Genomic DNA, 23,781 nt, shown 5'->3' on the forward strand with positions numbered 1-23,781 from the left:
AAAATTTACAACCTCTCCAGTTCTAGCTGACAATATATGTTTATATGTACATAATAAATCATTAAGCTGCAACCTCTGGCCCTCGGTTAAATGAGACATCTCACTCACCTCCTGTCAAGCTAACTTTAATAATTTAAAAATACTTAGCCTTAATATGCAGTGCATTAGAAACAAAATATTAGAACTTGATATCACAGCCAGTGAAGCTAGTATAGATTGTATTTGTATTCAAGAACATTGGTGCATGAGCTATGAGCTAGAAATATTTGTATTTCCCAATACAAATTAGTAAGTCATTATTGCAAGAAGGAAACAAGTCATGGTGATGTTTGCATTTATGTAAAACGTGGAGTAAAGGTTAAAAATATGACTGTAACTGAATTCGTGAGTGAAGAAAATCATTTTGAGGCTGCAGCAATACAGCTGAATATGCAAAAGAATAAATAAATAATAATGCCAGTGTACAGATCACCATGTGGTGATCCTGAAATTTTTAGAAACGTGTTAGAGTCAATATATTACATGATAACAAATCAACAATAATTATAAATGGAGATTTTAATGTCAATGCACCCAAATATTAGTTCCTGAATGTTTTGCAGAGCTTCAACTTGCATCTGTATATAACTAACCCTACAAGAGTAACAAACTCTTCAAAAAGTCTGATAGATAATATTTTCACAAATATAGATACCATAGATACAGGTGCAATAAATGTTTATCTAGGAATATCTGATCACAATGCACTCATCCTTAAATTTCCCATAGCCCCCCTTGGACCAAAAATAGTTCATATCAAATGTACAAAAGAACCCTCTCCACAAATAGTTGCATTCACTTCATAAATACACTGATTAACATATCATGGGCAGTAGTACTGTTACAAACTAGCACAAATGCTTCATATAATGTTTTTTCTTCCCTGTTTATATTGAATTTTGAAATGCGTTTTCCTAAAAAAACTTGTCAAAACAACCTCGTACGGGCATTTACATGCTAACTCCTGGATCACATCAGGTATTAGAAATTCCTCCAGAACCATGAAAATGCTTAACTATGAACTGAAAGGTTGTACTGGCCCCAAGTTTAAAGAACATGTAAGAAACTAAAAAAATATATAAAAAAGTAATTACAAAAGCAAAATTATTAAGTAATAATAAATTAATTAGAAAATTGGGCAAATAATCAAGACTACTTGGGAAATTGTGAAAAGGGAAATAGGTGAGGGCTTCAAGGATCAGGAAATAGTACTCAAAAATAGTGAAAATAGTGAATTAAAACGTGAAACTCTAGCAAATTACACTAATACTTACTTTTGAAGTGTGCCTGTGTCATTAAGTAAAAACCTTACTGAACATGAGAAATTAACAGCCCCAAAAGTAGACAGTAGTATGTTATTAACTCCCACGAATGATAATGAAATATTAAAGGTGATAAAGAGTCAAAAATAAAAAAAAGTCTGTAGGTGTGGATTAAATGCCTGTGTCAATAATAAAAACTTGTCCAACAAATTATAAAGCCCCTGGTACATATTGCCAATTTGTCTTTCAGTGAAGGTGTGTTTCCTCAGATGTTGAAAATCTATAAGGTTAGACCTCTGTTCAACAGCTTGTGAAAAGACAATGTTTCTATACCCATTAACAGAATGTGAAGTTACAAATGCTATTAATAAACTAAAAAATGAAATGTCTTGTTCTATTGACGGAATTCCAGACAAGGTAATCAAACACAGCTCTACCAGTATAGATTCTCACCTAACTGACATTATTAATACTTCTTTCAGGACAGGGGTGTTCCCATCAAAACTAAAACTCTCCATAATAAAGCCACTTCATGAAAAGGATAGCACAGCTGACATAAATAATAACAGGCCAGTGTCATTATTATCAGGTGTCTCTAAAGTAATTGAAAGAGTAATGCATGAAAGGCTTGCTGACTTCCTGAATAAAACTAAAGTACTGACTAATGCTCAAAATGGGTTTAGAAAGAACAGATTCACAGAAATGGCAGTCTTCCAATTCATGAAAATGGTTCTAAATGCCTTGGGTGAGAACGAATTAAGCTGTGGAATATTCTTAGATTTATCTATAGCATTTGATTTAATCAGCCATGACTTATTGTTTATGAAAGTAGAAAGTTATGGGGTCTGTCGGCCTGCCTTCAAATGGTTCAAGTCTTATCTCTCTGATAGACAACAGAAAGTACAAATATGTGATGAAGGCAAAGGGTATCTTTCAGAGTTCAAAAAACTAGCTATGGACTGCCCCAGGGTTAATTTAAGTATTAACTATATTTTTCTTACTTGTCACTTCTTCTTCCGTGTGTTTTTGCTTTTAGGAAGCTTTAATTGTTGAGTGCTATTAATAGTGTTCCATAGATTTCGTGTTTGTTTTGAATACAGTCAGAGAGAGTCCCTTTAGTCAGTCATAGTGCCAGTAGTGCTAGTGTTTGTTTTGAATACAGATCAGAGACAGGTAGTGCTATTTTCATTGTTTTCTACAAGAAGTGGTTAGCAATCACAGTTTAGTCAATAATCAGCCACCTTTAGTGAATTAGCAGTCTAGTTAAAAGTTGATTAAGTCTCTTCAGTAAATTGATTCCTTGGGATGGATAGGATGTGTGACTGCTGTGTACGGACGCAGGAGGAGCTGGCCACTCTTCGCGAACAGCTGAGCGTGTTGATGGCCGCTGTCAGCCGTCTTCAGGCTGCTGCCTCGGAGTGTAGCGGCAGTGGGGAGTCTGGTGCGTCGCAAGGTACACCCCAGGTGTTACATGCTTCACCCACTGTCCCTGCTGTCGAGACATCTTTGCGGGTACCGGGCACGGTTGGGCCACCCTCTCCCCAAGGGGAGTGGCGGGTTCAGCGGCATTCACGGCGCACGAGGCGGAGGGTCAATGTGGAGGCTGGCCGTGTGGTGTCGCCCGCTCTGCCTGTGAGTGGACATGTGGCTGCTCCTTCAGCAAGGTCCGAGCAGGCACACGGGGGGAGGGGTTTATTAGTTATTGGGAGCTCCAACGCTAGGCGGGTGATGGAGCCCCTTAGGGAAATAGCCGAAAGATCGGGGAAGAAGGCCAGTGTTCACTCTGTCTGCTTGGCGGGGGGTCTCATCCGAGATGTGGAGGAGGCCCTACCGGCGGCGATAGAGAGCACTGGGTGCACCCGACTGCAAATTGTTGCTCATGTCGGCACCAATGACTCCTGCCGTCTGGGTTCAGAGGTCATCCTCAGTTTGTACAGGTGGTTGGTGGAGTTGGTGAAGGCGGAAAGCCTCGCTCGCGGGGTGGAATCAGAGCTAACTATTTGTAGTATCGTTCCCAGAACCGATTGCGGTTCTCTGGTTTGGAGCCGAGTGGAAGGCTTAAACCAGAGGCTCAGACGATTCTGCAGAGAGCTAGGGTGCAAATTTCTCGATCTCCGTTATCGGGTGGAGAAATGTAGGGTCCCCCTGAATAGGTCAGGTGTGCACTACATGCCGGAAGCGGCTACAAGGGTAGCGGAGTATGTGTGGAGTGATCATGGGTTTTTTTTAGGTTAGAGAATTCCCTCCCTAGGCCCGACAAGCCGCCTCCTGAGACGCGGCAAGGCAGGAGTAGGCAAAATGCAACAGGGAATATCAATATTAATGTGCTAATAGTAAACTGCAGGAGCGTCTATAGAAAGGTCCCAGAACTGCTCTCATTAATAAACAGTCACAACGCCCATATAGAACTAGGGACAGAAAGTTGGCTGAAACCACATGTAAACAGTAATGAAATCCTAAACTCAGATTGGAATGTATACCGCAGAGACAGGCTGGACAGTGAAGGGGGAGGCGTGTTTATAGCGATAAGAAGTGCAATAGTATCGAAGGAAATTGACGGAGATTCGAATTGTGAAATGATTTGGGTGAAGGTCATGGTTAAAGCAGGCTCAGACATGGTAATTGGATGTCTCTATAGGCCCCCGGGCTCAGCAGCTGTTGTGGCTCAGCACCTGAAGAATAATGTGGAAAATATTTTGAGTAGATTTCCTCAACATGTTATAGTTCTGGGTGGAGATTTTAATTTGCCGGATATAGACTGGGAGACTCAAAAGTTCATAATGCGTGGCAGGGACAAAGAATCCAGTGAAATATTTTTAAGTGCTTTATCTGAAAACTACCTTGAGCAGTTAAACAGAGAACCGACTCGTGGCGATAACATATTAGACCTTCTGGTGACAAACAGACCCGAACTATTTGAATCAGTTAATGCAGAACAGGGAATCAGCGATCATAAAGTGGTTACTGCATCAAAGATTTCAGTCGTAAATAAAAATATTAAAAAAGGTAGGAAGATTTTTCTGTTTAGGAAAAGTGACAAAAAGCAGATTTCAGAGTACTTGATGGCGCAACACAAAAGTTTTGTCTCAAGTACAGATAGTGTTGAGGATCAGTGGACAAAGTTCAAAACCATCGTACAATATGCGTTAGTTGAGTATGTGCCAAGCAAGATCGTAAGAGATGGAAAAGAGAGGTGGTACAACAACCGAGTTAGAAAACTGCTGCGAAAGCAAAGGGAACTTCACAGCAAACATAAACATAGCCAAAGCCTTGCACACAAACAAAAATTACACGAAGTAAAATGTAGTGTGAGGAAGGCTATGCGAGAGGCTTTCAATGAATTCGAAAGTAAAGTTCTATGTAATGACTTGGCAGAAAATCCTAAGAAATTTTGGTCCTATGTCAAAGCGGTAGGTGGATCAAAACAAAATGTCCAGACACTCTGTGACCAAAATGGTACTGAAACAGAGGATGAGAGACTAAAGTCCGAAATACTAAATGTCTTCTTCCAAAGCTGTTTCACAGAGGAAGACTGCACTGTGCTTCCTTCTCTAGATTGTCGCACAGTTGACAAAATGGTAGATATCGAAATAGACGACAGAGGGATAGAGAAACAATTAAAATCGCTCAAAAGAGGAAAGGCCGCTGGTCCTGATGGGATACCAGTTCGATTTTACACAGAGTACGCGAAGGAACTTGCCCCCCTTCTTGCAGCGGTGTACCGTAGGTCTCTAGAAGAGCAAAGCGTTCCAAAGGATTGGAAAAGGGCACAGGTCATCCCTGTTTTCAAGAAGGGACGTCGAACAGATGTGCAGAACTATAGACCTATATCTCTAACGTCGATAAGTTGTAGAATTTTGGAACACGTATTATGTTCGAGTATAATGTCTTTTCTGGAGACTAGAAATCTACTCTGTAGGAATCAGCATGGGTTTCAAAAAAGACGGTCGTGTGAAACCCAGCTCGCGCTATTCGTCCACGAGACTCAGAGGGCCTTAGACACGGGTTCACAGGTAGATGCCGTGTTTCTTGACTTCCGCAAGGCGTTTGACACAGTTCCCCACAGTCGTTTAATGAAAAAAGTAAGAGCATACCGACTATCAGATCAATTGTGTGATTGGATTGAGGAGTTCCTAGATAACAGAACGCAGCATGTTATTCTCAATGGAGAGAAGGCTTCCGAAGTAAGAGTGATTTCAGGTGTGCCACAGGGGAGTGTCATAGGACCATTGCTATTCACAATATACATAAATGACCTGGTGGATGACATCGGAAGTTCACTGAGGCTTTTTGCAGATGATGCTGTGGTGTATCGAGAGGTTGCAACAATGGAAAATTGTACTGAAATGCAGGAGGATCTGCAGCGAATTGACGCATGGTGCACGGAATGGCAATTGAATCTCAATGTAGACAAGTGTAATGTGATGCGAATACATAGAAAGATAGGTCCCTTATCATTTAGCTACAAAATAGCAGGTCAGCAACTGGAAGCAGTTAATTCCATAAATTATCTGGGAGTACGCATTAGGAGTGATTTAAAATGGAATGATCATATGAAGTTGATCGTCGGTAAAGCAGATGCCAGACTGAGATTGATTGGAAGAATCCTAAGGAAATGCAATCCAACAACAAAGGAAGTAGGTTACAGTACGCTTGTTTGCCCACTGCTTGAATACTGCTCAGCAGTGTGGGATCCGCACCAGATAGGGTTGATAGAAGAGATACAGAAGATCCAACGGAGAGCAGCGCGCTTCGTTACAGGATTATTTAGTAATCGCGAAATCGTTACGGAGATGATAGATAAACTCCAGTGGAAGACTCTGCAGGAGAGACGCTCCGTAGCTCGGTACGGGCTTTTGTTGAAGTTTCGAGAACATACCTTCACTGAAGAGTCAAGCAGTATATTGCTCCCTCCTACGTATATCTCGCGAAGAGACCATGAGGATAAAATCAGAGAGATTAGAGCCCACACAGAAGCATACCGACAATCCTTCTTTCCACGTACAATACGAGACTGGAATAGAAGGGAGAACCGATAGAGGTACTCAGGGTACCCTCCGCCACACACCGTCAGGTGGCTTGCGCAGTATGGATGTAGATGTAGATGTAGGCCCTCTGTTGTTCTTGGTGTTCATAAATGATTTACCAAACCATCTGACAGTTGCAGAAATTGTGATGTTCGCTGATGACACTAGCATTTTTATAAAATGGTACACTGAGGATGATCTACAGCAGAGTGTCTCTAGGACAATAAATGAGACAGGAAAATGGTTTAGTGATCATCCTTTGCTCATAAATAATGATAAAACGGTGTTGATGAATTTCAGTAATATTAAAATTAAAGCTAGAGGAAGAGTAAAAGCTGGCTTAGGGAACTATGTTATTGCACAAGCTCCATACACAAAATTCCTCGTTATATGGGTGGATGAGCACTTGAGATAGGAAAAGCAACTAGAAGTTTTGAGTAATTAATTAAGTAAATGCAGCTATGTGCTAAGAATGCTTCAGGAATGCTGCAACACTGAATCATTGCTGTGTGCCTATTATGCTTACATGAACAGTTTGCTTAGATATGGTGAGATCTTCTGGGGAAATACAGGTACAGCAAAACAAACTTTCAAACTTAAAAAAAAGGGCTATTAGAATAATGAAAGGGGTCCCCTGCAGAGTGTCATGCAGAGAAATATTTAAAGAATTTAAAATAATGACTCTTCTAAGCTTATACATCTATGAATGTGTATGCTGTCTGAAAACGCACCAGGAATTTTCAACATTAAATAATCAGGTTCATAACCGTGAAACAAGACACCCACAAAGGAGCACTCTACCAAAAACGTGTAAACTACCAGCCCAAAATACTTTTTAGTGCATTATCTTCTACAATAAAGAGAATTAAAGAATTTCATAAATTCAAGGTAGATCTTAAACAATTTTTACTAATAGATAGTTTTTAAAGCATTGAAGAATATCTGCATATGGAAAAGTAATATTATTTATATATACTTACCAAGCGGGAAAGCGCCGGCAGACAGGCACAATGAACAAAACACACGAACACACACACACACACAGAATTACTAGCTTTCGCAACCGATGGTTGCTTCTTCAGGAAGGAGAGGGAAAGACGAAAGGAAGTGGGTTTTAAGGGAGAGGGTAAGGAGTCATTCCAATCCCAGGAGCGGAAAGACTTACCTTAGGGGGAAAAAAGGACAGGTGTACACTCACACACACACACACATATCCATCCGCACATACACAGAGACAAGCAGACAGGCCTTTAAATATGTCTGCTTGTGTCTGTGTATGTGCGGATGGATATGTGTGTGTGAGTGTGTGTGTGCGAGTGTACACCTGTCTTTTTTTTCCCCCTAAGGGAAGTCTTTCCGCTCCCGGGATTGGAATGACTCCTTACCCTCTCCCTTAAAACCCACTTCCTTTCGTCTTTCCCTCTCCTTCCTGAAGAAGCAACCATCGGTTGTGAAAGCTAGTAATTCTGTGTGTGTGTGTTTGTGTGTTTTGTTCATTGTGCCTGTCTGCCGGCGCTTTCCCGCTTGGTAAGTCTTGGAATCTTTGTTTTTAATATATTTTTCCCATGTGGAAGTTTCTTTCTATTTTATTTACATCACTATTTATATATACTGATATAAAATATTTGTATTTATTATCCAAGTATTTGAAACAAATTAAAGATAAGAAACTAAATTGTAATTGACTACATCCGTATGATGTATATTGTTAATGGATGAATAAAGAGACTGACTGATTGATTGACACAAGGTAGAAAATTATAGGCCAATATCCCTCCTCCAATCATTTTCCGAAATTCTAGAGAAATTAATGAAAACCAGACTCATAAATTACTTAGATGCTTACAAACTTCTGAACTGCAATCAACATGGCTTTCACTCAGGCCACAGCACAGAATCAGGTATCCATGCCTATACTGAAGAGATTGTCAGGAATCTCAACACACACACACACACACACACACACACACACACACACACACACACACACACACACACACACAAAATGTGTAGTGGGAATTAACATAGATCTATCTAAAGTTTACGATACAGTACATCACCAAATTCTGTTAAACAAGATGGGGGCAATAGGTGTAAGGGGAGTTGTGAGGTAATGATTTGAATCTTACCTTCATGATAGAACTCAGGCAGTATAAATCATCACAGAACATAAAAATCTGAAAATCAAGTGGATTTCAGATGCAAAGAAATTAGAAATAGGCATCTCACAGGGCAGTGTTCTAGGTCCCTTACTATTCTTGCTTTATATAAATGACATAAAAAATCCAAATATTTCTACCAGAATAATGTTGTTCACAGATGACATGAGCAAAATTATAAGTGATGATAAAAAATCGTTAACCACTGCAACTGACATTGTCCTGAAATATATACAACAATGGTTTAAAGCTAATGAGTTAACACTTAATCTAAGTAAAACAAATTATATACAGTATGGCAAAGCAACCCAAGATATTGATCTCCAGTTAAAACTAATTGATAAAGAGACTGAGAGTGTGCAATGCACAAAGTTTTTGGGTATGCACATTGATCAAAACTTAAGCTGGAAAGACCATCACAAGTATTTATTCCACAGGCTCAATTCGGCATGTTTTTCATTGAGGATATTATCTAGAGCATGCAGCACAGACTGTACTAGACTAGTGTAATTTGCTTACTTTCACTCCATCATATCTTACAGCATAATGTTCTGGGGTAAAACTAAATCAAGCTTAATAGATATCTTCAAATTTCAGAAAAGAGCTATATGAATCATTGTATATCCATTTTCAAACAACTACAAATACTCACAATACCATCACTGTATATATTTAAATGCATTCTGTGTACAAGAGCACTAATGAAAAATCTACGTACAAATGAGGACTGCCACAATTATAATACTAGAAGTCATAAGAATTTGTATGTAGAAAGGATAAGAACAACACAAACCAAAAGCATGTAAGTATTATTGGAATAAAACTTTACACTGCTCTGCCTGTGTACATAAAGGAAATAATAGATGAAGTAAAATTTAAGAATGAGCTTAAAAATTATCTTTTAAGCAAAACATTGGACTCTCAATGACCAACATAGCCACCCTCTGCACTTATCTGGACACGGCTATAAATCACCTATTGTCCCAACAGTTGAGGCTTCTTTGTTGGATCAGATATGATATCAGAACTCGTTAACAGCTTGTACATTTTCTAACACTTAAGGAGACACCTGCACTTCAGTTCCCAGACTTGTCACCTCCGAGAGGTACAAGAACCCAGCACTGCCTACTATGTGTCACTAGCTGAGGACAAACCTGTCAGTTGTTGCATAGGAAGGTACAGTGTTTTTGGGGTTTCCAGAAGATTCTAGTGGTACCAGAAGTGGCACAGCTTTAGCCAGAGGTTCCTCAAAAGCACACACACAACAGTGTAGTCAGAAACTACAAGAAGGGTGCAATAAGAGATTAAACTACTGGCCATGGTGCTGCATGCAGAATAACTCTACACTATTAAAACTGAAACACTCAAAATAATATAAACAAGGAAAAATAAGAACTTGCAGGGATGTCTTTAAAGACGGCAAAAGCAATACTATTAAACTGTACCACAAAACTCAAAAGGGCAGCTGCTATAGGAACACTAACACACTGAAAACAACTGCACAACACACAGTGAGACAACTAAATTTTGTAACATGGGAACTAGATAAAGCTTGAGATCAATAACTCTTAAGTACTATCAATTAGGACTATCTAAATTGGATTTTGAAATCATCCCAAATAATTGAACAAAGTCTTATTAGAGTTCTCTCCAGTTGCATAATCAACTTTAAAACATTTTTTAGTGTGCCATGGATACTATCAGAACTGCTATCCTGCATGTTTTCAACTCTGTTACAAATGCACGGCACTCACAGACCTATTCAATGCAATATTGATTTAAGTCTACAGGTTGAAATTTTATTCCACTTTTCCTCCTCCTGAGCTTCCAAAATTCCTTGCTCCTCAACAAGCATGATTTATTTGTAGCAGAATTATGGCAAACTATAAAACCTTATGAGTACATGGTCAAAACTATGTCAGTGTGATCATATTAACTCAGAGATTCACAACAGTAGCTGTTACATTTGCTAATGTTTCTTTCAAAATTATTCTAGAAACTGACGACAGAAGTCAAGTAACATGTCACAAGGTGTCAGTACATTGCTCTCATATGAAATAAGTCCAGTTTATGAACAGTAAGTGGCTCACACATTCAGAAAATCATGGCCTGACCAATATTCTATTACAGTCTTTTTAACACAAAGTTACAGACCGAGCTATGCTCAGACTTGGTCTCCAATATGTTAAAGCATATGCAACAAATATCCAAACTTTTTCCACAGAACTGAAGATATCTAAGATTTAAAAAAAAAGTATAAACTAGCCTCAGTCACAGAAAAATATCACTTATGGTTACACACTTTACATCCAGTTGCCCCCAAAACTAAATCTTTAGATATTACATCAAGTCTTAAAATCAGACTGAACGTATATTTATGTGACATCTGCATCCGTGGCTTAAAAGAATCTCTTACAGATCAACCCTTATATATATTAAATACATTATAAACTGTCTAAAATTTTACAGTAATGTGTAATGGCAGTGTATTTCAGAGCCATATTGTCTAATCAAATTTTTTGTTTAAATAGATACTCTGTCTTGTTCTGGTGCTTACACTTATTTGATTTCAAGAAAAAGGACTATTATGTATTGTAACCTGATTGTAAGCATTTTGATGTTAATTATTTATAATATATGTACCTATAATATCGTCAATAAATGTAAATGTGTATCCATCATATGATCCCTCAACTGACTTGTCTCATATCTTACTGTATGGAACGGACAGTATTTAGCGACATGACAGAAATAAGCATTCAGAAAAAAATAGACCAGTAAACATGGGCTCTAAAATGCATACCTAAGAGCTATGAATACTTCTTCATCTTTGCTATTGTGGTACAGATGTCTTCCACTGAACAAGTACTCATAACTCTTAAGGTATGAATTTTGCAACCCATCTTTACCAGACAATTGCCACATTGCCTCATAAAGTTATCCCGATTTATTGTGTCATATGCAGATTTGAAACCAATGACAAGATGGTGTACACCTACATTAAATTTGTTGGTCTTTTCTACAATTTGCCAGAGAGTAAATAACTGGTTCACACACGACTTTCCTGGTCTGAATCCACATTAATAATATCCAATAATGTTTTCTGCTATAGGTGAGAGACTAGTAAACAAGATATTTGACAGTACTTTATAAGTAATATTTAGGAGTGTTACGCCTCTGTAGTTGCCACATTTAAAAAAGTCTCCTTTCTTGTGTATGAAACACACTCTCTCTACATTCCAGTCTTCTGTCATCTCTTCCTTTTACCAGAAAAAGCATAAAATCTTGTATATCCTGTGATTTAACTCAACTACTTGGCCTTTTAATAGTTCTGATGTTATATTATCAGTCCCTGGTGCTTTATTGTTATTCAGTCAGGCTATCTACTTCTCCTTGAGAGAGAGAGATTTAGAGGGGGGGGGGGACTATGGCCTCATCATTTGCTTCTGTGTGGATTATGATCTCTTCAATATTTGGCTCTGTAGCATCCAACATTTCACTAAAATATACTACCCAATGTTCCAATATCTCTTGGTCATCAATTAGTAACTCACCATTTTTACTTTTACATATATAAATACATGGCCAAAATGTTCTTTTTTCACTATTAATTTTCTGATAAAATTTTCTGACATCATTTGTTTTTCCAGTTGTGTCCAACTCCTCAATCTGCTTTCTTTCCCATTTAATTCTCTTCTTCCAATGCAGCTTTTCCTCCTCTTTCCTTTTATCTTGATAATTTTTTACTGCTAAATGTGTATACTATTTATCAGGCATTTTTCTATAAAGCCAAGTTTTTTTTCATGACTTATTTCTTACAGTCTTTATCAAACCATGAATTCTTTGGTTGTTTTCCTTCTTTCTCTAGAACTCCTTCTGCTACCTTAATGACTGCATCCATGCAAACACTCCATTCCTGATCCAGAGTATCACTTACACTAAAAGTGTATAGTGCAAGATTCTTAGTAAGCTTCTCAGAGGATGTTTTAGTAATCTCTTCATTTTTTAACTTTGGTACCAAATAGTTTCTTTGAGATGTCTGTTTGGCTTTCTTTGCATTAGATATTCAAGCTCTCAGTTTCTCAATTAAAAGGTGGGGGTCTGAATCCACTTTAACTCCTCCGTAGGTTCATACATCTAGTAAGTTTGAGAAATGTCTGCTGTCAGTAATTACAAGATCATTTTGATTGAAGGTATGCTGATCAAAGCTACACCGTGTTGCTTTATGGATCCTTTTGTGTGAAAACAGAATGCTTCCTACAGCAATGTTATGTGATAGTGCAAACTTAACAATTCCTTGTCCATTATCATTTAGGTATTCATGGAGACTATGCTTTCCTATTGCTGGATGGTAATGATCTTCTTTTCCAATCTGTGCACTGAGATCTCCAACAGTTATTTTATCATCATGCTCAGGGCACACATCATATGCTCCTTTGAGGTCCTCATAGAAGACATCCTTATCCTGGTCATCTGCTACTTCTGTAGGTGCACGTACATTGATCAATGAATAGTTTGCAAATCGGGTCTTCAGTCTCATTTGTGAGTTTCTTGATGTTATTCCATTAAATTTGTCTAACTGTGAACTCTATACCAAATCCATGGTTGCTCTCTGGGCCATGGTAGGAAATTATCCAGTTCTTCATAGCAAGCATTTCATTTTTATTCCATCGCATTTTCTGTAGTGCAATATGCCTGCTTTTATTTTATGAAGCTATTCTAGCAGTGACCTCAGGGCCCCCGCCCTGTATAATGATCTTACATTCCACATTCCAATAAACACATCAGCTTTCCTTTTTCAGTTGCCTTTGCCTTTCCCTTTCCCTTTAAGAGTGCTGTGTCATTTTCCATGTATCAGTCCAGCTTCTTCACTTTGAGGTTTCTGAACAGGGATTTTTTTTACAGGAAGGGGTTGTTAGTTGCTTGCCCAACCCTCAACTTAGAGGACCAAGATTTGTATTGGGTTTATTCCTTTAGGGAAGTTGACTTTACTGCACCTCTAGAGCCCTCCCTGCGCTATATTGTGGGATACTCTTTGTCTGGCTTCTCCATCAAGACCACTTTGGCTTGGGGGACCCTCCCAGTTGCTATGCTACTGCCAGTACAGCTCTTGACTTTGACAGAACATGCAAGCCCTCATGCCTTGCACTGAAGATGCTTGTGACAAGGTGGCATCTCCTAGGAGGGAGCTTTTATTATAATTACTATTGTGTATACTAATAATATATCACAGAAGAGGAGGTACCAATTCATGGAACACAACAGAGAGACCAAATAATTTAAGAATACAGCTGAATCTTGACTGTTTGTACATTTTGAAAAGTCCTCATAAGGACAGTATTAGGGAGTAGAAAAATGTAGGTACAGATGCAGAAGGGAAAGAAAAGGAACACATACTTGGTGAGGGGGATATCAGACACAAGCAACTTTTATATTCTTTATATTATTATTATTATTATTATTATTATTATTATTATTATTATTATCATTATTTATTACTAGCCTCTTCTCTCCCATACAGCTTCACTCGTGAATGCATTCAACATGTGTATTGCACACGTCTGCCCTCCGACATCTCCTCCCTCCTCTATTTGTCCATCTCCTTATCACTTTGCTCTCTGTCTCTTCATCTCCTCCTTCCCCCTCTCTTAGCCCATCTCTTTTCCCCACCTATCTCTGACCATATTTTTCTCCTCCCTCCCACTGCTGATCTCCTCCTCTATCCCCTTTTGCCCTTGTCATCCTTGCCCCTCCCTCTCTCTGACCTCCTTTTACTACTCTCTTGCTATTCATATCCTCCTCTCCATCCTGCCTTCTTTCCCCTTCCATCTCCTCCTGCCTGCCTCTCCCTATCCATCTATCCATCTCCTCCTCTCCCACTCCCCATCCACATACTGCTCCCCTCTGACATCTCCTCCTCCTCCTCCTCTCTCGTTACATCTCCTCCCCCTTTCTGTCTATCTCCTCCTCCCCCTCTCTCTGTCCATCTCCTCCTCCCCCTCTCTCTGTCCATCTCCTCTGACCCCTCTCTATACCCACCTCCTCCTCCCCCCTCCTCCTCCTCCTCCTCCTCCTCCTCCTCCTCCTCTCTCCTCTATGTTCAGCTACTCCAGCAACTCTCTCTCTCTCTCTCTCTCTCTCTCTCTCTCTCTCTCTCTCTCTCTCTCTCTATCAGCACATTCTGCCCCCTTGACCCTATCCTCCCCTTGCCCTGCCCATGTGCATGTGTAGTTCCTGCAGAATGGGTTTATAAAAAAAGCCAATACTACTCCCACAACACAGCCGCTTCTTCCTCTGATGTATAGGCTGCCTTGCAAAACATGTCAATAAAGCTGGCTGTGAATGCCAAAACTTTGTATACCTGTCTAGCAGGGTAGCCTAAATGTAAGAGGCTGGAAAGTAATTTCTTGCACCTGATGCATAGGCTGCCCTGCAAAGTAAGTCAATAAGTCAGTCCAATACAATTTTCACACAACACGACTGTCATGCAGGCAGACTATTTGGTAGAGTTTGAAAAAATATGCTTTTGCCAGGATTTTGGCTCCTGTTGGAGCGTTAGGAGGTAATAAACCCTACATTACTGATTCTTGTGAAGTTTGCTGTTTGTGTGCAAAATTCGGCTGAAATCAATCAAGGAGTTTCAGAGAAGACCCCAGAATACATACTTTCTGAATGTAATTTTAGCTTTGAAATGGAGTGAGTGTTGATAAGAAACTTCGTGGCAGATTAAAACAGTTTGCTGGATCGAGACTCTAATTGGAACTTTTGCCTTTCTCAGGCAAGTGTTCCACCAACTGAGCCACCCAAGTTGCTGGCAGATGTAAAACTGTGAGGATGGATTGTGAGTCATGCTTGTGTGGCTCAGTCAGTGTAGCACTTGTCTGCAAAAGTCTTGGTCCAGCACAAAGTTTTAATCTGCAAGGTGTTTTCACACATGTACACGACCTGCTTTATATAAAATTTTGTAGTTGTAAATCATATTATTATTTCCTTTTATTATTGTTACTATTATTACTACTGCTACTAGTACTGCATCTACATTCACACTTCTGCGAGTCACTGTGAGGTGCATGGCAGAGGGTACATCCCATTGTACCAATTATTAGGGTTTCTTCTCATTCCATTCACATGTGGAGTGTGAGAAGAATGATTGTTTGAATGCCTCTGTACACAAAGAAATTATTCTAATATTATCCTCATGATCCTTATTGCTACTTTTATATTACTGAAAGAGTACATTAGCTTCTATCTATGTTTAACACAGTATTATTTGTAAAGAGGATTTTATTAGAATGTATGGTTAGTTGTAAGAGATTGTTTGAACACCCTGATCTTGTTAAGTAAAATAAATATATAAATTTTATAATATCATTTGCTTCTGCTTCATGTCTCTCATTTTAGTGCTGCATTTGATCTGACTTTATTTCATCTCCTTCACTTTTCTTTATTGCTTGACCTCTTTACTCATATGTTGTTTTTAATGTCTCTTTGGAATATTAATTTATTTCTGGAGTGCTAAGGATGAATTTCTGTTACATCTTCATTTAAGGTTCATGGCGATGCAGCATTTACTGGTCAAGGTGTCAATCAAGAAACTCTGCAGTTATGTAAAGTGCCACATTTTGAAGTAGGAGGCACTGTCCACTTAATTGTTAACAATCAGTTAGGTTTCACAACACCTGCAGACCGAGGTAGATCATCAAGATATCCATCTGATCTTGCAAAGATGATTTCAGCACCTGTTTTACATGTGAATGGCGACTATCCTGAGGTAAATATTCCATTAATTTTGATATTTCATTTTTTTTACTTTTGTAATTTGTTTCATGTATGATTTGAAAATTTTCTTTGCTTGTTCTAGCTGGTTGTCAAAGCAACAAGAATTGCCATGGAATATCAAAGAAAATTTAGGAAAGAGGTATTCATTGATCTCAACTGTTTTAGGAGATGGGGACATAATGAACTTGATGACCCAACTTTCACAAATCCTGCTGTATATAATATTATCAATTCCAGGAGGTACACTTAAATCTTTTAATTTTTGGTTTAAGGTGTTTAATTTTAATTGCCACAGTAGGCCTATATTCACTACTTTCCTTCAGCTGGCAAAATATTTACTACTGCTGATAGGCACATTTGAAAATGAATGAGATGAAATTGTCCTAGTTTTTGGTACTATTAGTTTCTTCCTCGGGAAGGAGAGAATGATCTGTTGGTGAATGTCATAAAGGAATGGCAGCTCTATCAGACTTCAGGATGAGAGGGTTCAGCCTGTAGGGAAGATAAGGCTAGAAAATGTGGTTTGATTGACCTGACCTTCCTTTCCAAACTGCTCCATCCTCTCTCTCTGCCTTTTCCAAGGAATGAACTAATATTTCTGAAAGATAGGGCAGTGTCATTACTTTTACTGTCACATGATATCTATCAGCAGTACTAAATATTTCGCCACCTGAATGTAGATAATAACCAGAAATTTTGCCTCAGAATTTATTACTTATCCCAACTGAATTTTCCTTTTGATAGAGCATTCTGTAATACTCAAAGTTTTAGAGGATGAACTAATGTCCAAACATGCTACATCACATATCTTTTTTCTGTCATTTTATTATTCTGAGAATATATTTTATACTATTTCTGTAACTTTAATATATCTCTCATAACAACCATGGAACCTCATTGAGTGTAGTAGAACTGTATTCAGTGATGAGTCCCCATTGAATTGAGCCCTGATGACCAGCAAAGATGTTTCTGGAGATGCCCTAAACATTGCTGGGTTACCAAACTGACTGTCACCTCTCACATGGACCAACAACCAGGGGTGATGGTCTGGTGTGGCATTTCATTACATAGCAGGACCCCTTTGGTTGTCATCTGCAGCACCCTTACAACAGTGCGGTATGTTGACGATATTTTATGCCCCATTTTGTTGACCTTCAAGCAATCCATCCTGGGCTTATATTCCAGCAGGGTATAGCCCTTTCTGTACATGGTGAGAGCTTCTACTGTTTGTTGCTTGTCTTTGTGCCTGCCAAGCCCTCCTGTGACCAGCAAGGTCGCCAAATCTCTCCAAAATTGAGAATGTTTTGAACATTATAGGCAGGGCCCTCGAACTATCTCAGGAGTTTGGAGCTTTAACATTCCAATTGGACAAAAATTTGCAGGATACCGCTTGAGAGGACATCCAACAGCTCTGTCAATCAATGCCAAGCTGAATAACTGCTTGCGTAAGGGTCAGAGGTGCAGCAAGGTATTACTGACTTGTACAAATTGTTAAGTTCTTTCTCTTGAATAAATTATCCATTTTTTCTGAAATTGTAATTGTTTGTTGGTACATGTAAGTTACATCTTCTTATCACTATCCCATTTGAATATTTATTCCTTCATGGTGTGTTATCTTCTTTGTCTTAAAGTGTATGTAATGGTGGACATATTCATTGACCTTAGCAATCCTTTCAGGTGTGCGAAATGAATCAGTTTATACAATAGCAGGCAGGAGGAGCCATTGGAGGCTACTTTGATTAAGCATACTAGAAACAAATTATGGCTAGTGCTAATACACTCATACTGATAATTAGGAATTGATTATAAATTACTTTATTTATGAAACAATGGAATATCAAGGATACAATATAACAATATGAAAAGGATAGTTGCTAGTCACAATACAGGGGAGATGCCAAGTTGCAGCAAAAAGACTGTCAGACAATGAGCTTTCAGCCAACAAGGCCTTTGTTGAAAATAGATTACACACAGACATACACACAAATGCAAACAAAACTCACACACACGATTGCAGTCCCTGGATGCTGAAGCCAGACTGTGTGCAGCGGTGAATGATGGGAGAGGTAACCAGATGGAGGGGTTAAGGAGGGGCCTGGAATGGAGAGGTGGAGTGATAGCATGGGAATGGTAAAATACTGCTTGTGGAAGTGAGCAGGGATGAGGCAGAGAGAGAGTGGGCAGGTAGGTGCAGTCAGGATGTTAGATGGAGGGAGGGGGAGATGGGGGCATTAGCAGAAAAGAAGAAAATTAAAAAGAAAAAAGACTGTGTGCATTGGTGGAATAGAGGACTGTGTAGTGCTATAATTGGGACAGGAAAGGAGCTAGAAGGGTAAAGACAACTAAAGCTGAGGCCAGGAGAGTTATGAGAGTGTACTACATATTGGAAGGAGCAATATACCTGTAATATATCCAAAGTTCCCATAACCCTCCTGGCCTCAATCTTCGTTAGTGATTGTCCTCACCAACCTAGCCCCTTCCCTGTTCCCATTTCAGCACTACACGACCCTCTATTTCACCAACACACCCAGTCATTTTCTCTTTTTAGTTTTCACCTTTTATGCAACCCCCCCTCCCCTACCCTCCGCCCCCTTCCCGCCCTTCATCAAACCTCCTGACTAAACCTAATTGCCCAAACTCTCTCCACCTTGTACCTGCTCACTCTTGCAAACAGCACTTTATCCTCCCCCACCCCTGTTTTGCTATCTCTTCCCCTCCCTGCCCCAGTCTCCTCCTTATCCCCATCATCCCGTTGCTTTTCCATCAGGCATTGCTGCTGGCAGTCTGGCTTCAGCTGCCAGAGACTGCGGTCATGTGTGTGTGTGTGAGTTGTGTGTGTGTGTGTGTGTGTGTGTGTGTGTGTGTGTGTGTGTGTGTAGGTGGGTGGATGGGTGGGTGGGTGGGTGGGTGGGTGTGCGCGTGCTGTCTATTTTCGACAAAGGCCTTGTTGGACGAAAGCTCATTTTCTCACAGTCTTTTTGTTATGCCTATTTGCAGTTCAGCATCTCCACTATACAGTTAGTAGCAACTACCTTTTCATATTTTTACTTTTTTATGTTTATTTACAGGGAAATTTAAAGTGAGTATAGTGGTTACAAATGGCTATAACTATTTAGCAAAATGAAAATAAGAATTACTAAGAATGCAAAAGTTCAATATATTACATACTTTACAGGTGTTTTACATGCCACCCCATGGTCACATGGGCAGCATCTAGGTGGTAACTCATTTCACTCCCTACATTCTGAAGCTTATGTGGAATCAATAATGTGTACAAATTTTGAGTTCTCAAATTGTTTTTGGTAAAGTAGGCTCATACAATGGTCTATGGCATAACCTCATTAAAAGAACTCTAGGCAGACAAGAGCAGAACACAGCACTGTCATATCCAGTACAACCACTCCAACAGAATTACTGAGAATGCAAAAGTTCAATATATTACATACTTTACAGGTGTTTTACATGCCACCCCATGGTCACATGGGCAGAGTCTAGGTGGTAACTCATTTCACTCCCTACATTCTGAAGCTTATGTGGAATCAATAATGTGTACAAATTTTGAGTTCTCATACAATGGTCTATGGCATAACCTCATTAAAAGAACTCTAGGCAGACAAGAGCAGAACACAGCACTGTCATATCCAGTACAACCACTCCAACAGTTTGGAAGATACTGATTTAAAATATGGGATCCTCCATACTTCAGTGTGCAGACCCTTCATATTGCCAAAAAAGGTAGTCTGTGGATTTCATATCAACTGTGGCATCACCCATTGCTCAAGCATGTCAAGGGAAATATTTGTTGAAAGACTTAGCTCAGTGAAGAAAAAAATGAGTATCCAGTTTTTGTGCTGACATTGCACAGAATACATTAACTTTCAGGGCATACTAACTTCCAGTTTCACATGAAGGATTTCCTGTACCTTCTATTTGAATGTTCTGTCAGTTAACATTGCATATGACATGAAAGACTGCCACATCTTTAAAAATGAGACATGTAGCAAGATATTTGTTCCCCCAAGGGATCCAGCATTGCTTCATGCTGACTTCTGATTCACTGCACTTGCAAAACAATTAAAATTTTAAACTTTCTTTTGCATTTTCTGAAATTCTAATCACTGTATCACTGCAGATTAAATAGTTATAGCATTTGTAATCACTATAGTCATTAGGTGTTTTACAAGAAAAACAGCTGCTTGAAAACGTCACAGATCCTCCTCTTCTACTACTCGGCTGCTGTATTTATCTAATACTTCCATTTCAACTTTAAAATGTGTACAGAAAAATTACAATGTACAAATAATGGATGATATCTGGGATCAAAGTGTCCTCTGCCAGAAAGAGAGAGCTTTATTTAATACAGAGGGCTAACTCCCTTCAATAATTACATGGGCACTGCAAGCAAAGTAGCAAAATTCTTTACCATTTCATTAAAAAGGGAAACTACTATGCACAAAAAATTCAAAATTTGATGCCTTGTTTGGAATGAAATGAATAAGCTTGGTAAGATAAAAAAAGACTCATCTCCCTAGATGTTATCAAATTCAAATCATTGGCTACTAAATGAATTCTGAAAACACAAAGACAAAAAATGGACCATCAAAAGTAAAACCAGTAGAAAACCTAGGATGGAATGTGACAATTTATGAAAAGAATAGTTATTGCTTACCATATGGCGGAGATGATGAGTTGCAGATAGGCACAACAAAAACATTACAACATTACAACAAGCGTTCAGTGCATAGTGCTGTGGAATGTGGAAAAAACCGCAAATTGGCATTCATAAGAAGAAGAACAACAACAAAAATGCAACAGGAGCGTAATATGTAAGAAATTGTCCACGCAACCTGCCACTGATGATGTCTTGCAGAAAATAAAGGCGAAACGCGTATGGCACTAAAATTGTGTTTTATTCAGTTGCTGTCAGACGGTCCATAAGCAAAAATTATCAATATACCATAATACAACAAAAAGTGTCAGAATGTGAGCTTTCAGCCAACAAAGCCTTTGTTGGAAATAGACAATGTATATACACACACACGCACATGCACACACTCACTCACACACACACACACACACACACACACACACACACACACACACACACACACACGTATGCGCGTAAATGCAACTTAACACACACATGACCACAGTCTGTGGCTGCTGAGGCCAAACTGCCTCAGCAGCCAGAGACTGTGGTTATTTGTGTGTGATTTGCATTTATGTGAGTGTGTGAGGGATGGGGAGAGTTACAGAAAAGTTGCCCATAACTCCAACTCAGGAATTTCTCCTCCCACCACATGGTGAGTAGGTATTTCATATATCCAGTTGTATATATTGTCAAATCATCTGTTAGAGATCTTTATGTCACTGAAAAGAAGTAACTCTTGTGTCTATGATGGTATTTCAGACAAAGTATTAAAATCTTATGCTGACTTGTCAGCTTCTCTCATAAGTTTCATTTGTAGCCAGATGATGAGTGAATGTGTATTTTCTGAAGCCTTTTGCTTACAGTAGTAACACCCATTCAGTAAGATGCAGACAAGTAAGTGATCTCTAATGATACACAGCTGGCCATAAAAACTGCAACACCATGTAGACAGTATGCAACAAATGTCAAATTAATATTAAGTACACTACATGCTTGGATATTGTGACCACATAATCGAATTCTCAGCTGGAATCAGTGTGTATGATCATGCCTGACCTGAGTTCAGCACTACCAACTCCAATATTTCACAAGAAAATGGGCAGTTCCAGTAGTTACCTTAATTCTCAATGTTCTCAGTGTAGTCAAATTGCATAATCACTATCTTCAGACTCACAGTCTCGGCACTCCAGGAAGTGGTATAATGAAAGCAATCTGCCATAAATAAAAATTCATTCATTTGTTTCAATAGTCTTTATCATTTGTTCAAGTTTGTTGCTTCACAAATTTCTCACAGTTATGGAAGTTGCAACGTAAGTGCTAATGTTGTCCATGTACGAGAAACATTTACACATCACCTATGCATCCTAGCCCATCATATCAGCTTTGTCTTTTCTGACTTTTAGTGCTAAACATGGCACAGATTTATGTTAAAGCTAAAACCAATGTAATTTTCATATAATGTTTTTCATTCTACATAAAGTGCATTAACAACAAAAATATAATTATGTGTTCTTGCTTTTTAACAATACAAGGAAATGGATTTTGGCAATTATTTTGATACTCAAAAAGACTACATTGCACTTTATTGTTTAATTCCCTCTGAAAGCAATTTTTCAGGTTTTATATGTTAGTTCAGTGTTACAAAAATCCAAATAGGATGCTAGTATCAGTATATATGAGAATATCAGTATATATTAGAATTTCAACTTGAAAAACATTTTATGTATAATACTTTGATTGTAGCCCAACACAAGAGTTTTGGCATGGTTTAAAGTGCATTACATGTACTCTGTCCTCTGAGCTCTCTATTGAGATATAAAATAACAAAACATGACTTTTTTTACAAATATAGCTTTTGAAGCTAGATTGTTTGTCAGGTTATGTATCTGTTTGTATTCTGTAATAATTTGAATTGCTTTTCGGTTTCTTACACAAGACATGGTCATTGCTGAAATAATTCCAGTGTTATCCACAGTTAAACTGCTTCTCAGAGAGTTGCTTATAGATATCTATGTGTTGCCAACATGGTTGCAATTAAAGTTCACCAGAAACCTTCCTTTTCTTTATTATCTCATGAGAATATAAACAGACTGTTATCAAATTATGTAACTATATACACCGAAGGTAAAAATACCTGGTAGGTATTTCTTCATCTACAGGTAGAAATTGCATTATAATGTTGGTTGTTTATCAACAATGAAAGAAAAAGCTAGACTGCTACTCATGATAAACATGACATGTTAAGTTGCACATAGGCACAATTAAAAGACACTCATGCATTAGCTTTTGGCCAAAGCCTTCATCAGAAAAAGAAAGAGAACACACACACACACACACACACACACACACACACACACACACACATATGCACACATTTCATATAAGCAAGCACACCTCATGCACACGTGACTGTCATCTGTGGAAGCTCAAACCAGGAGAGGGGAGAAGTAATCCATGGGAGGCAATGTGTGATGCCTCCAATGATTATCATAGCAGAATATTGTCAAATGACCTTTCACAGTACCCAAAGAAATTCTGGTTATTATTGTGTCCAGGAATCCTGCACACTCAGTTTGCTACACAATCAATCAAACAATTCATATTAATGAGATTTATTACAACTAGACAAAAACAATACTTAACTTTGATAGATGTGTCACAAGCAAAGGGTAGAACAGACAAACACAAGTCTGTGCTACATAGAGAATACTAATGATAGGGGCTACGATGTGTCGGCTAATGAAGTGGCTAACATTGAAGAAGCTCTCGAAGTGGGCTGCACCAGTCAGGCGTGGCACTTATGTCCTCTTCACCTAGGAGCTGCAGCTGTTGTGTTGTCATCCTGGAGGTGTGTTGGTCAGTGT

At 38.8% G+C, this 23,781-nt stretch overlaps 1 protein-coding gene across 1 annotated transcript in view; it reads left to right on the forward strand.

Moving 5' to 3' along the window:
• LOC126268186 (probable 2-oxoglutarate dehydrogenase E1 component DHKTD1 homolog, mitochondrial) overlaps positions 1–23,781 on the forward strand; it is a 328,733-nt gene that overhangs the window by 154,297 nt on the left and 150,655 nt on the right. The window contains exons 8-9 of the mRNA XM_049973793.1: positions 16,037–16,258; positions 16,349–16,506. Coding sequence (XP_049829750.1) covers positions 16,037–16,258; positions 16,349–16,506 — 380 coding nt within the window. The remainder of the gene's footprint in view (positions 1–16,036; positions 16,259–16,348; positions 16,507–23,781) is intronic.

The sequence above is a fragment of the Schistocerca gregaria genome, chromosome 4, assembly GCF_023897955.1.
Source record: "Schistocerca gregaria isolate iqSchGreg1 chromosome 4, iqSchGreg1.2, whole genome shotgun sequence".
NCBI lineage: Eukaryota > Metazoa > Arthropoda > Insecta > Orthoptera > Acrididae > Schistocerca > Schistocerca gregaria.